Source organism: Tursiops truncatus, chromosome 8 (assembly GCF_011762595.2).
Source record: "Tursiops truncatus isolate mTurTru1 chromosome 8, mTurTru1.mat.Y, whole genome shotgun sequence".
Classification (NCBI taxonomy): Eukaryota; Metazoa; Chordata; class Mammalia; order Artiodactyla; family Delphinidae; genus Tursiops; species Tursiops truncatus.
This window is the reverse complement of record NC_047041.1, coordinates 57,912,251-57,927,839: the sequence shown is the minus strand read 5'-3', so window position 1 is coordinate 57,927,839 and position 15,589 is coordinate 57,912,251. Positions and strand designations below refer to the sequence as shown.

At 36.3% G+C, this 15,589-nt stretch overlaps 1 protein-coding gene across 5 annotated transcripts in view; it reads right to left on the bottom strand.

Moving 5' to 3' along the window:
• FCHSD2 (FCH and double SH3 domains 2) overlaps nucleotides 1-15,589 on the bottom strand; it is a 289,016-nt gene that overhangs the window by 241,078 nt on the left and 32,349 nt on the right. For 2 of the 5 annotated variants that reach the window (XM_073808516.1, XM_073808514.1), the window contains exons 3-4: nucleotides 1,982-2,027; nucleotides 169-342 (exon numbers count right to left, since the gene is read on the bottom strand). The exons of 1 other annotated variant lie outside the window; for it this stretch is intronic. In XM_073808516.1, the coding sequence (XP_073664617.1) occupies nucleotides 169-342; nucleotides 1,982-2,027 (220 nt within the window). The remainder of the gene's footprint in view (nucleotides 1-168; nucleotides 343-1,981; nucleotides 2,028-15,589) is intronic. 2 more of the 5 variants (XM_073808517.1, XM_019946580.3) reach the window with 1 other exon arrangement.

Here is a 15,589-nt window from a genome sequence, read left to right as displayed (position 1 = left end):
AAATTTTTTTTTTTTTTTTGGCCATGCAGCTTTTGGGATCTTAGCTCCCTGACCAGGGATCAAACCCGGGCCCTCGGCAGCGAAAGCACAGAGTCCTAACCACTGGACCACCAGGGAATTCCCTGTATTAAATTTTTTTTTTTTTTTTCCGGTACGCGGGCCTCTTACTTTTGTGGCCTCTCCCATTGCGGAGCACAGGCTCTGGACGCGCAGGCTCAGCGGCCATGGCTCACGGGTCCAGCCGCTCCGCGGCACGTGGGATCTTCCTGGACTGGGGCACGAACCCGTGTCCCCTGCATCAGCAGGCGGACTCTCAACCACTGCGCCACCAGGGAAGCCCCCCTGTATTAAATTTTAAAAGCAGATCATATACTCTGATCCCAATGGAAGCATATCTATAAAGGGACTATATGAAAACATACCTGTGAAGAGCATAGTAACTCCCTATTTTAAAGGTTTATTGAGAGAATTAAACCAGATAATATATGTAGAATTATCAGCAAAGTGCCTAGTACAATGTAGGGATTACATCAATATTAGCTATCAATACTAGTATCTATTATATATGCAAAGAATAAAGGTCCAGCACTAAAGTTAGAACTAATGGTATTCATTATGTAAAGCACCTGATATATAATAAGTACTCAATAACTAACAGCTGAATTAATGAATTACTGAGTCTATCTAAGTTTTCAAAAATAGATAATTCCTTTTCTAAGACTATAAAATAAAATAAAGGCAGACAGCTACCTGGTAAACTACAAAGAAACCAGAATAAAACTAAAATCAAAACCTAACAAAGTACAAATAAAATCATTCCCCAATTTTATTATTTATATTGATAATAACAATAGCAGCAGCAACAACACAAATTACGCTGATAACAGGTTATCATGTACAGCATTTCCTGAGTGTTAATTTTTCCTTCTAGTGCTCTCCTGTATTTTTAAATTTTGTAACAAATACTACTTTTATGATTTTTTTTGGGGGGGGGATCAATTTTATAATTCTACTCCACATGGAAAGTAATTGCTTACAAGGGCCAAAATTTCCAAATTATGTTGAACTGTTTTTGTATAAGGATGGGTAGTTATTAATTCTTACATACTCACAAAATGATATATCAACATAATTTTTCCTTGGCACATTTAGCTATCTGAGAGCAAATAAGATTCTAATTAAAATAAGTGCTTATGGGACTTCCCCGGTGGTCCAGTGGATAAGACTCCACAGTCCCAATGCAGGAGGCCCAGGTTCGATCCCTGGTCGGAGAACTAGATCCCTCATGCCTGCCACAACAGAGAGGTCACATGCCATAACTAAGAAGTCTGCATGCTGCAACCAAGAAGTCCGCATGCCACAACCAAGAAGCCTGCATGCCACAACTAAGAGTCCACATGCTGCAACTAAGAAGTCCGCATGCTGCAACTAAGAGCCCACATGCCGCAACAAAGATCCCACATGCCGTAACTAAGACCCGGTGCAGAATGAATGAATGAATGAATAAATAAATAAATAAATATTTTTTAAAAATAAAATAAATGCTTAAATTTCCCTATAAATAGCACCGTATCATCCACTGAAAGCACGCCATTCTCTATCAACAGGGACCTAATGAGAAATAAATACCTGATTGAACAAAAATAATTAACCTTTCATAAAACTGCAGAGTATGGGATATATAAGGGAGAATGAATATATATACTTGTAAAATGTATTCACTATTAGTTATACTTGTAAATACTTTACAAATATTGTGACTATTATCTTCTCCCAGAATGTTCACAACATTCTTTGTAGTAAGAAGCAAATTAGCTCTTCATTTGAGGATTCAAATGGAGTAAAAGGAGGATCAAAGTGAGAGAACCAAAAATAAGAAAAGGAGGATACTGGGATGCCAACACTTCTCTCCAACAACCATATCTGCCCTTAAGCCAAAGAAGAGGTATTCTAGGATGGGGACCTCCACTTCCAAGCTTACCTGTGCATACTCTCTTTCAATAGCAGCCTTCTTCTGACTGAATGTCCTAAAAACACAAATAAAAATTTGTTACCAAACATATAACAATAATTTTATGCAAAGTTATCAATACACCCTCACATACTGCTTGGTAAGCTGTGTTGAGGGAAGGCACAATATGTCATTCACCTTATGTACCTAAGAATACTGCTGACACCACAGACCCTGGAGTTAAGACAATCCACATTCAAATCCTAGCTCCACCACTTACTAGCTGTATGACCTTGGTCAAGTCACTTGACTTCTCTGTGCCTCAGTTTCCTTCTTGGTAAAATGGATATAGAAATAGTATCTACCTCATAGGGATAGTGTAAAATTTAGTTAATGACAATATATAAAGTGCTCAAAATAGTGACCAGCACAGAGTAAAAGACAGATGTGTGTGTGTGTGTGTGTGTGTGCGCGTGCATGTGTGTGTTAGCTACTGTTATCACAATGGCTAGTGCATAGTAGGTAGTAAAAATGTTTCCTGAATATAAATAATAAACATAGAGGGACTATAGAAAACAAGGTGAAAATCAAAATTTGATCAGCTTCTCAACATGAAATAGTCAAATCATTTCCTTCATTCCATTCTTTTACAGGAGTCACAGAACAAAGTACAAGGCCACCACATGTTATGGCATAATAAGAGCACCCTTTCCACACATGTTATTATATTTCACAGATTCTACAGTAAATACTTTTCACATTTTAACATTTATGATATTGGTATTCATCTTTTAAATGACTGGCAGACAACTACTGAGCACATGTGCCACAACTACTGAAGCACACGCACTCAGAGCCCGTGCTCCGCCACAAGAGAAGCCACCGCAATGAGAAGCCCACGCACCGCAACGAAGAGTAGCCCCCAATCGCCACAACTAGGGAAAGCCCACACACAGCAACCGAGACCCAATGCAGCCAAAAAATAAATAAATAAATGTTCCTTTAAAAATAAATAAATAAACAAATAAATAATGATTGGCAGTATTTTCTTCTATCTTAACAGTACATGAAATAACAGTGTACCTTACAAACCACAGACAAGGTAGAGTCAATGAAATATGATAACATTAACAATTTACTTTGAGTAGTCTGAGTTTAAAGACTTTTCTGTGAGGTGTCAGGTATCTGTGCTCTTAAAAGCACTTCATTAAGGCAGAGATATCACAGTAAAAAGTGAAAAATATAAAGAAAGAGCTGGAATAGAAAAAAAGGCAATAAACCAAAACTCCCCATTTTAATAATTATTTAAATTTACCAACATGACTATTCACTTCTTCTGTAAGAAATTAAAGTATTTAAAATTTCACTACATTTGTTTGGGATGGATAACTATTATTTAGCTTTAAAAAGGAAGGAATTTCTGACATATGCTACAACATGAATAAACTTTGAGGACATTACGCTGAGTGAAGTAAGTCGGCCACAAGAGGACAAATACTGTATGATTCCATTTATATAAGGTACTTGGAGCAGTCAAAATCATATAGACACAAAGGAGTATGGTGATTGCCAGGGAGTGGGAGGAGGGGATCAGAAGAGTTATTATTTAATAGGTAGAGAGTTTCAGTTTTGCAAGATGCAAAGAGTTCTGAAGATGGATGGTGGTGGCAGCAAAACAAAATGAATGTACTTAATAGCACTAAATTGTACACTTAAAAATGATTAAGATAGTAAATCTTGTATGTATTTTACCACAGTTTAAAAAACAAACAAAAAAAGAGTTGAGCAAGACCCTTTTCCTTATGGGGTTTGGTGCATTATAAAGTGTTTAACACAGTCCTTTAAAATACAATTCGTCTACTCTCCTTAAGAGAAAACATATAAACTATATATTATATATGCATATATGTAAAGCACACTGTATACATGCATTTGTATACTGTATTATATATATATTTGGTGTATGTGTATATATATGTAAATTATGTGTGTCTGCATATACATATATATAATAGTAATGTAAGTTTTCTCTGGACAGTGGGATTACTGGCTTTCACTTTCTTCTTTTGATTTTGCTTTCTATATTTTCTGATGTTTTAGTAAGAATATACATTATGTTTGAAAAAATAAAGTCCTTATTTTAAGTAAATAAATGCACTTATAAACATATGCACAAACCTTTTTTACACCCATGTTGTTTTACTAAAATTGGACTGAGAAATTATTATGACTTGTGTTACTAAATATATCTCCCCAGGCAAACAAGACTAATTAAAATGAACTCGCTTAAACTTTAATCATTAAAAATCTGAAAACTTACCTGTATTTTGAAGGAGGTGATATTTTTAATATTTTACAAAAGATGAAAGGAAATATTTCAGCTATTTAGAATCCTTTTAACCTTAGATGTATCTCATCTTGAAATAAGAATGTTCAAGTGAAGTCTGCAAGAAAAGGGGAACTAAACTCTTTTACTCTGAACATGCACATCAACTAATTTTAAAATTGTCAGTGCAATTTTTAGTTGTTGTTAAACAATTACATGTCTACTAAGTAATTTCTTCTTCTAAATAAAACAAATACAAGATCACAACTGCTCAAAATTTACATCATCAATATTAGGAAATCTATTTATTATAAACCACAGCAAGAGAACAGAGCAAAAAAATAACCTTCATATAAGATATAAAGGCATTTGTTAAAATTCAACATCAGTTTCTCTTTTAAAATATTAATGGGTGCTATAATTAAACAGATGGACAAAAACAAGTGCTGGCAAGGATGTAGAGAAATGAGAACTCTCGTAGAGTGCTTTTGGGAATGTAACACAGTACAGCTGCTTCAGAAAATAGTCTGAGAGTTCCTCAAAAGGTTTAACATAGAGTTACCATAACACCCAGCAATTATATTCCTGGGTATATACCCATGAAAACTTAAAACATATGTCTACACAAAAACCTATAAATGAATATTCATAGCAGCATTATTCATCATAGCCAAAAAGTGACAACAACCCAAATGTCCATCAACTGATGAAAGGATAAGCAAGATATTGAGACATTCATATGATGGTATATCACTCAGCCATAAAAAGGAACAAAGTACTGATATATGCTACAATATGGATGAAACTTGAAAACATCAGGCTAAGTGAAAGAAGCCAGACATAAAATCCCACATATTATGATTCCATTTATACAAGATGTTCAGAATAGGCAAGTCCATAAAGACAGAAAGTAGATTATCAGTTGCCAAGGTTTGAGGAGCTGAGAGATAAGTTTGCCATTATTCCAGGAGAATTTTTCTTTTATGTAGGTAAGTTGATTATAAAGTTCAAATGGAAAAATGAACACTTAAGAATTGTTATAGGGGCTTCTCTGGTGGCACAGTCATTAAGGATCTGCCTGCCAATGCAGGGAACACAGGTTCGAGCCTGGTCCGGGAAGATCCCACATGCCACGGAGCAACTGAGCCCGTGCGCCACAACTGCTGAGCCTGCACTCTAGAGCCCGCGAGCCACAACTACTGTGCTCGTGTGCCACAACTACTGAAGCCCGCACGCCTAGAGCCCATGCTCTGCAACAAGAGAGGCCACCAAAATGAAAGGCCCGTGCACCGCAGTGAGGAGTGGCCCCCACTCGCCGCAACCAGGGAAAGCCTGTGCACAGCAACAAAGACCCAACGCAGCCAAAGATAAATAAAAATATTTTAAAAAAAGAATTGTTATAAACATTCTAAGAAAGAATAATGTTAAAAATTATCACCTACTCTCACCAGATAGTAAAAATTAAGTTTAAAAGCAACAGTAATTAGGGCTCCCCTGGTGGCGCAGTGGTTGAGAGTCCACCTGCCAATGCAGGGAACATGGGTTCGTGCCCCGGTCCGGGAAGATCCCACATGCCGCGGAGCAGCTGGGCCCGTGAGCCATGGCCGCTGAGCCTGCGCGTCCGGAGACTGTGCTCCGCAACGGGAGAGGCCACAACAGTGAGAGGCCCGCATACCGCAAAAAAAAAAAAAAAAAAAAAGCAACAGTAATTAAAACAGCTTGGTAATGAAATGAGCAAACAGAGATAATGAAACAAAGTCAGAAATACACCCAAATATACCCAAATACCAAATATCAATAAATAAAAATTTAGTAACTAAAATAGATGGCATTTTGATTCAAAGGGGAAAAAATGGATTATTTAGTAAATTGCAACTTTATAGGAAGATGCAATGGTTAGTAAACAAAAAAGTTACAGAATAATATATATAGTATATTACCATATTTTCATATAAAAATGTTTACATGTATATGCTGGATTATGATCATTACGATACTTCTCAGTTACCACAGTCCATCAGATATAAAACTGTACCATTCAAAAATGCTACTGTGGTCCCCTTAGGAATCACTGTGATAGAATTCCCTGAAATATTTAACATGAAACTGGTCTAACAATGGTTCCTTATGAAGAAAGGAATTGGTCATAGTGGTAAAAGAAAGATCTTTTACTGATTTCTTGTTTGTATTGTTTGAATCTATACCATGTGTACATGTATATATTTTTCACTGAGGTAAAATTTATATGACATAAAATTAAGCATTTTAAAGTATACAATTCAACAGCATATAGTGCATTTACAGTGTGTACAATCACCACTTCTCCCTACTTTCAAAACTTTTTAATCACTCCAGAAGAATACTTCATACCCATTAAGTAAGTAATCATTCTCCATTCCCACTCCCCTTACCCTTGGCAACAACTAAGCCAATTTTCTCTCTCCATAGACTTGTCTATTCTGGATATTTCATATAAAAGGAATCATGTAATATGTAATCTTTTGTGTCTGCCTTCTTTCGCTTAGCATGTTTTCAAGATCCATCCAAGTTGTAGAATGTATCAGTACTTTGCTCCTTTTTATGGCTGAATAATACTTCATTGCGTGGATATACTACAATTCATCCATTCATCCACCAATGGACATTTGAGTTGTTTCTACATCTTCAATAGTATGAATAATGCTGCTGTGAACATTCGTTTATGAATTTCTATGTAGAACTAAGTTTTAAGTTCTTTTGAATATATACTTAAGAGTAGAAATGCTGGGTCATATGATAATTCTATGCTTAACTTTTTGAAGAACCATCAAACTATTTTTTATAACAGCTGTGCCATTTTACATTCCCACTGCATATTTTTAAAAATTTAATAGTTAAATGGAACAAACTAACCTTTCAAAATATATTCTATTACATTCAGAAGAATCCTATATGGCCACTAAAAAGAATGTGGTAATTCTGTATGTGCTGGTATAGAAAGATAGCCTCAATTAACTCATGCAATAAACATTAACTGACTGGCTATCGTGGAAAAGACCATAAAAAGGAACAAAGTACCTGTATAGGTACTGATGATATAGCACTGAATAAGACAGACATCAAATAGGACTAACAGATAGTAAATAAATCATTATACAAAGAAATATTTAATAATAAATGGGATAATTATAAGTACTATGAAGAAAGCTATAATATATTACCCAATATTTTTTAAAAGCTTCAGAAGAATATGTAAAGCAAGATCTCATTTTATCTTAAAAATATTAATATATACCACTATGTAATACAGGTATCTGTATAAATTCTGTATACCTGGAAAATACGTATCGGGGGGGCCACTCAAAGAATATATCCAAATTTTTATTGTTAAAATAAGGGGACATGAGATTCTTTATTTTCTATTCTATGTTTTTCTTCTAATAATTATTTAATATTTCTATAATTAGAAAAAAAATTAAAGATAAAAAGCACTAAATTTCAATCAACTCATATAAATTCCATATGATATAGAAAGAAATAAGAATAAATCCATGCAACAATTCTTTAATAAAAATCTAATGCTCTAAATAATTTTCGTAAAATAAATCTGATCAAGCCACTTTCCTGCTAACATTTCTGAAATGGCTCTTCATCACTCCTAGAAAAAAATCTAAATTCCTTTAACATGACAGATGAGGTTACTTACTATCCAGACTTGACTGCTAGTGTGGCTTCATGTCTATAAACTCCTCCATTCACATCCTAGGCTACAGATAAGTATAGTAAAAGGACCTAGGCTCCTGCTTTCACACTCTAGCAAACGTGGTCCTTTCTGCTTGGAATTCCTTTTCCCTATTACTTGACCTAAATCTCATATCCTTCAAAACTTAGCTTAAACATGACCTCTCCTGAGAAATCTTCCTGAATTCCACTTGTGATTTAGACACCCTCTCTGTGATCCTCCAGCATCTTATAACATAGCAGGTGCTTCAAGTACTGTAACTGTCTCGTGAATTGACTATGGAGTTCCCTGGGAGCAATGAGTGTGCTTTGTATTTACTTGTGTAGCACAGTGCCTGAAAACGGTAGTAGTTCAATAAACGTTTGCTTAATGAATGAAAGAACAGACAGAAACTCTATAATCAGGTTTTAGACTTCATAAGTTTCAGTTAAACAGCTCAGTTAGGTTAGCTCCTGGGATAGGCGGAAACAAGATCACAGTCTATATCCCATACGAACCAATTAAGTTTCTTGACCTTGGTCACAGATTGTATCAGTTAACACAAACATTTTAGTTGCTCCACATGCCGCGGAGCAACTAAAACCGCACGCCACAACTACTGAAGCCTGAGCGCCTAGAGCCTGTGCTCTGCAACAACAGAAGCCACCGCAGTGAGAAGCCCGTGCACCGAAACAAAGAGTAGCCCCCGCTCACTGCAACCAGAGAAAGCCCACATACAGCAAAAAAGACCCAACGCAGCCAAAAATAAAAATAAAAACTAAATAAATTAAGAAAAAAGAAAAGAAAAATACAAAATTAAATTTTGATAGAGGCTGGGTTACTTGAGTGTATGTATTTGTCAAAACTTAGCAATTGTATGCCTAAGATTTATATTTCATTGTATATAAATTTTACCTCAAAATAAGAAACTATAAGAAATACTGAACTCTAATGATCTGCATGCTGAATTATTTACGGAAAAGCCTGGTAATGTGTACAATTACTTTGAAATAAATTTTAAAAATAAGGTGGATTGCTGGTGGATAGAGGATGGGTAAATGCATAGATAAGTGACAAAGCGAGTATACTGCACAGTACAATATTAACAGTAGAATTTAGGTTTGGATGATGGGTGTTTACTGTAAAATTCTTTCAACCTTGTTGTATGTTTGAAATTTTCATTAAAAAGTCACAAAAATATTTAGAAAATTAATGAAAGAAAAATAAAAAACAACCAAGGAAGGTATAAAGGTGTGTAATAAAGGTTTAGCCTTGCCCAAAGAGAGGTCTGGCCTTTGCCCTTGGCTTTGGGAGGTAATCTCTAAACCTTTGGAATGTCATGCCTGATAAGAGTGTTTTTGTTTACCTGGGACCCTTAGGCCATGCCAGATAGAAAATGCTAACAACGTGATTTATTGGGGGGGGGTGGGGGCCGGGGCGCATGTGGTATCAGCTGAACTTCTGAAGGAGCTGGAGACCAAGGTCAGCCACATGGGCAGTCAATCTATCTAACTGACCAAATACACCTCTTCCCTTGGCTAATTTTAAAATATATCCTTTCACTATAATAAACCATAATTTTAAGTAAATTTTCAGTGAGTTCTTCTAGCAAATTATCAAATCCAACGTTAGTCTTGGGGACCATGATCTTGCAAGTCATGACAGAAGTGAGAGTGGTCTTGGAGGCCTCCAAACTTGCAGTTGGTATCTGGAGTGAGAGTTGTCTTGGGAACTCCCTAACTCTGTAATTCATCACCAGGATAAGCAGAACACCAAAGAACATTCAAATTATTAATGCTGGTAGTGGAGATGGGATATCAAACCCATAATGATGAATATTAAAAATAAACACACCCACCAGAATGGCTAAAATTAAAAATACTGATAATTATAAATATCAGTGAGGATACAGAGCAATGAAACTCTAACATGTAGTCCATGGGAATGTAAAATGGTACAACCACTTGGGGAAAAAAATCTGGTATTTCTTATGTAACTAAACATACATCTATCTTGACATAAATTCTAATACTAGGCATTTACCAAGAGAAATGATAACAAATCTCCACAAAAACACTTGACGAGAATATTCATAGCACTTTTATTCATAAATAGCCCAAAACAGGAAACAGTCCCAGTGCCCGCCAGTGGGATAATAGATCAACAAACAGTGACATATTCTTACAGTGGAATAAAACTCAGCAATAAAAACAAATGAACTACAAGATGACCACCACATTTTTACTACTCTGAGTTCGCTGACCTCTTATTTTACAAATGACACTGTTTAAAAATAACTAATATCGGGCTTCCCCGGTGGTACAGTGGTTAGGAATCCGCCTGCCAATGCAAGGGACACGGGTTCGGGCCCTGGTCCGGGAAGATCCCACGTGCCACGGAGCAGCTGAGCCCGTGCGCCACAGCTACTGAGCCCGCGTGCTGCAGCTACCCAGGCCCGTGCGCCTAGAGCCCGTGCTCCGCAACAGGAGAAGCCACCGCAATGAGAGGCCCATGCGCCGCAACGAAGAGTAGCCCCCGCTCACCGCAACTAGAGAGAGCCCACGCACAGCAACACAGACAAAAATAAATAAATAAAATAAATAAATTTATTTAAAAAAAAAAACTAATATCAGAATATAAAAAATAATCTGTTAGCACGGATAGCAAACTGGGGTAAGGGTACTAGTACTTATATTATCAGGACACTGACAACTCTTTCATAAGGAAACCTTTATAATTTTGCCCTGGAATACAACAGCTGTTTTTAGAGGTGTTATTAACACAAATATGGCAATAGCATTAAAATGATGACATGAGAATAACAAAAAATAAAAATTTTTAAACAAGGCAAGTAGAACAAACAACTGAAGCTATATAAGTCTGACAGAGAGAAGATTACTTGGCTCCTAATAAAAAATATTAATTCACCAACAACATTCATTGAGTATCTTCTGAATTTCAGGTATTCTACTAAATATGCACTGGGAATATAAAAATGAATGAGGCATGGACTCTGCTCTCAAGGGATTCACTAGCATAAGGTATAATCAAATGATGCCAAGACCCACAAATGCTACAGGCATAGAATGAAAGGTAGAAAGTGTTCATTCTTATTTCTTATTCATTAGGTAACCTTGGGCAAGTTAATTTTCCTTACCATGCTTCAGTTTCCGATCAATTAAATAAGAATAAAAAAAACATCTACCTCATAGAATTATGAGTACATATTGATCAAGCACTTAGAACAGCCTTGGCACATAGTAAATACTAGAAAAGTATTTGTTAGCTAAGTGAAAATATCACATCTACAGTTTATAATTATGAAATTTAATCCAGTTAAAATATTTTGACTAGCTGAATATGTAAAGCACTAACAAAAAATTACATTTTAAGTACTTCTGGTAATAGATAACAGAGCAAAGTCAGAATCTCCCTTCTCTCAGAAATTACCCAAAAGCAACAAACAGAATAAAAAACATAAACGCAAACATGATCTCCAATAAAACTAGTAAACATAAGAAATGTAAGTGGAAGAGAGACCTAAGGAGAGACAATTAAATTGGAGGAGGGTAGATATAAGGCATGAGGTTCCAAAACTCAAAGGGGTGGGGGGAGTACATTTCTTCAACTGCAGCTTTCTGAGGTATAAAATTTAAACCACATTCACAACAACAAAAACAGTGGACAGGACTTCCCTGGTGGCGCAGTGGTTGAGAGTCCGCCTGCCGATGCAGGGGACACAGGTTCGTGCCCCAGTCTGGGAAGATCCCACATGCCGCGGAGCGGCTGGGCCCGTGAGCCATGGCCGCTGAGCCTGTGCATCTGGAGCCTGTGCTCCGCAAGGGGAGAGGCCACAACAGTGAGAGGCCCGCATACCACAAAAAACAAAACAAACAAAAAAAAAGACAGGGGACATGTGCTGGTAGAGGGACCTTTGTTTGCTGCTCAGTTTGAAGAAACAGAGGAGAAAGTACTAAATTAGAAATCACACAAACAATCTACACTGGCAGAAATTAGGCTGCTTGGTATGGCAAAAAAGAAAAATAGTGAGACAGCCTGCACTATGAACGGCCCTGCAGCAGCCATCTTCTCTGGCTGAGGAGAAAGAAAATAGATTCATACAACTCAACCCTGGTCATAGAGAAAATTACTGTAAATTTGAAGACTGTGGCTACCCTAAGATACCTACTTCTGGTATCCTAAAAAGTTGTACAGGAAAAACCCTCTTCATTCAAAAATAACCCCAAAAGGAGTAAGAATAGATCTATGCAAATACAAAATTTTAAAAAGAAGAAAAAACAGCACAGGAAAAACCAAGTAGCTGAAGGACCCTCATGAGAAAAATGCTGCCATGGAGCAGATGAATTTTTAAAACTTAAAAACAAAAATGAACAAACAAACAAAAACCCTAATGAAGCAAATACCACTTCGAGATAGAATTATAGAATGTCAAAGTCACAAGAAAATAGCAGTAGTGAAGTGGGCATCCTGCCTTGTTCCTTTTGGGGGAAAGCTTTTAGTCTTTCACCACTGAGTATAATGTTAACTTGTAGGCTTTTCATATGTGTCCTTTATCATGTTAAGGAAGTTTCCTTCAGGGGACTTCCCTGGTGGAGCAGTGGTTAAGACTCCAAGCCCCACAGGCAGGGGGCCCGGGTTTGATTCCTGGTCAGGGAACTAGATCCCACAGGCATGCTACAACTAAGAGTTCATATCCTACAACTAAGGAGCTCACCTGCCACAACTACGACCCAGAGCAACCAACTAAATAAGGAAATATTTAAAAAAACAGGATTATTAAAGAAGTTTCCTTCAATTCCTAGTTTGAGTGTTTTTATCATGAAAGGGTATTGAATTTTGTCCCCTTCATGCTATTAATGGGTTTTTTTTCCCCTTCATTCTATTAATATGGTATATTTCATTCCTTGATTTTCTTATATTGAACTTTTGCATTCCTGGAATGAATTTCACTTTGTCATAGTGTATAATCCTTTTAATGTGTTGTTGGATTCAGTGTACTAGTATTTTGTTGAGGATTTCTGTATCAATGTTCATAAGGGATACTGATCTGTAGCTTCTTGTGGTATCTTTGACTTTGGTTATCAAGGTAATAAGGACATCATAGAATGAGTTAGCAGTGTTCCCTCATTTTCTTTTTTTTTGAAGATTCTGAAAAGTATTGATGTTAGTTCTTCTTTAACCATAAGGTAAAATTCAACCGTGAATTTTAGTCCTAGACTTGTCTTTGTTGGAAGATTTTTTGATTACTAATTCAATCTCTTTACTTGTCGAAAGTCTGTTGAGCATTTCTATTTCTTTTTGATTCAGTTTTAGTAATTTGTGTGTTTCTGGGAATTTATCCATTTCGTCTAGGTTATCCAATTTGTTGGTGTACAACTGCTCACAGTACTCTCCTATAATCCTTTTTATTTCAGTAGAACAGGATGTAACGTCCCCACTTTCACTTCTGATTTTATTTATTGTCATCTTCTGTTTTTCTAACACTAGCTAAAGGTTTGTCAATGTGTTGATCTCTTCAAAGAACCCACTTTGGTTTCATTGATTCTATTGTCCTGCTATTCTCTGTTTTGTTTATCTCTAATATAATCTTTATTATTTTCTTCCTTCTGCTAGCTTTGGTTTCGGCTTGCTCTTTTTCTAGTTCCTTAGGTGTAAAGTTAGGTTAATATGAGATCTTTCTTCATTTTTAATGTAAGTGTTTAGAGCTATAAATTTCCCAAGCACTTTCACTGCATATCATAAGTTTTGTTATGTTGTGTTTTTGTTTTCATCCCTCTCAAACTATTTTCTAATTTTCCTAGTGATTTCTTTTAACCCACTCATTGTTCAAGATTACAGTGTTTAGCCTCCACATAATTGCAAATTTTTCAGTTTTCCTTCTGTTGATTTCTATAGCGTCATTCCATTGTGATCAGAAAAGATATTTTGCATGATTTTGGTATTTTCTAATGTATTGATAGTTGTTTATTCCCCAACTTATGGTCTACCCTTGAGATATGTGCACTTGAGAAAAATGTATATTCTGCTTTGTTGGGTGGAGTGTTCTGTATATGTCTGTTGATTTACAGTATTTTTCAATGGAATTGATAGTCCAGACACCAACTCAAACATCTACGGCCAACTGATTATCAACAAGGATGCCAAGACCATTAGAGGCGGAATAGTCTCTTCAACAAATGGTGCCAGGATGGCTTCTCTGGTGGCACAGTGGTTGAGAGTCCGCCTGCCGATGCAGGGGATGCAGGTTCGTGCCCCGGCCCGGGAGGATCCTGCATGCCGCAGAGTGGCTGGGCCTGTGAGCCATGGCCACTGGGCCTGCACGTCCGGAGCCTGTGCCCCGCAACGGGAGAGGCCGCAACAGTGAGAGGCCCGTGTACCGCAAAAAAAACAAAAAAACAAATGGTGCCAGGACAACTGGATCTGCACACACAAAAGAAAGAAGTTGGACCCCTATCTCATTCCAAACATAAAATTTAAAATGGATCAAAGACTTAAATGTAATAGCTAAAACTATAAAACTCTTAAAAGAAAGCATAGGAATGTAACTTCTTTACCTTGAATTTGGCAACAGATTATTAAATGGAACACCAAAAACACAATCAACAAAAGAATAAATATGTAAAATCAACTTCATCAAAATTAAAAATGTTTGTGCATCAAAGGAACTTATAAATAATATGAAAAGACAACAGAATGGAATAATATTTGCAAATCATATATCTAATAAGGGTATAATAACCAGAATATATCAAGAACTCTTACAAATCTACAACAAAGAGACAAGCAGTCCAATTTAAAAATGGGCAAAAGTATTAAACAGACATTTGTCCAAAGAAGATATACAACTAGCCAATAACCATATGACAAGATGTCCAACAACATTACTTGTTAGGGAAATGCAAATCAAAACCACAATGAGATATCACTTCACACCCATTCGGATGACTATAACATAAACAAACAAAAACAAAATGGAAAAGAGCAAATATTGACCAGGATGTGGAGAAACAAGAACCCCTATACACCACTGGTAAGAATGTAAAATGGTACACCTGTTGTGCAAAACTGTTGTGCTCGGTACTTCCTCAAAAAACTAAACATGAAATTACTATATGCTGCAATAATTCCACTCCTCAGTATACACTCAAAAAACTGAAAATAGATGTTAAAACAAAAATTTGTAGACAAAAGTTCATGGCAGCATTATTCATACCAGCCAAAAAGTGGAAATGACCCAAATGTCCATCAAGAGACCAATGGATAAACAAAATATGGTATATCCATAAAATAAAATATTATTCATCCATAAAAACTAATAAATACTGACATATATTACAACACGGATGAACCTCAAAAACACTATGCTAAGTGAAAGTAGTCAGTCACAAAAGGCCACTGTGTTAGTATGGTTCTCCAGAGAAACAGAACCAGTACCATGTGTAGATGTATAAAAAAGACGTTTATTTTAAGGAATTTGCTCATGGAATTATAGAGGTGTTAAGTCTAAATTTTGCAGGGTGGGATAATAGGGTGAAGACCTAGAGAAAAGCTGATGCTGCAATTTAAGTTGAAGGGCACCAGAATGGAGACT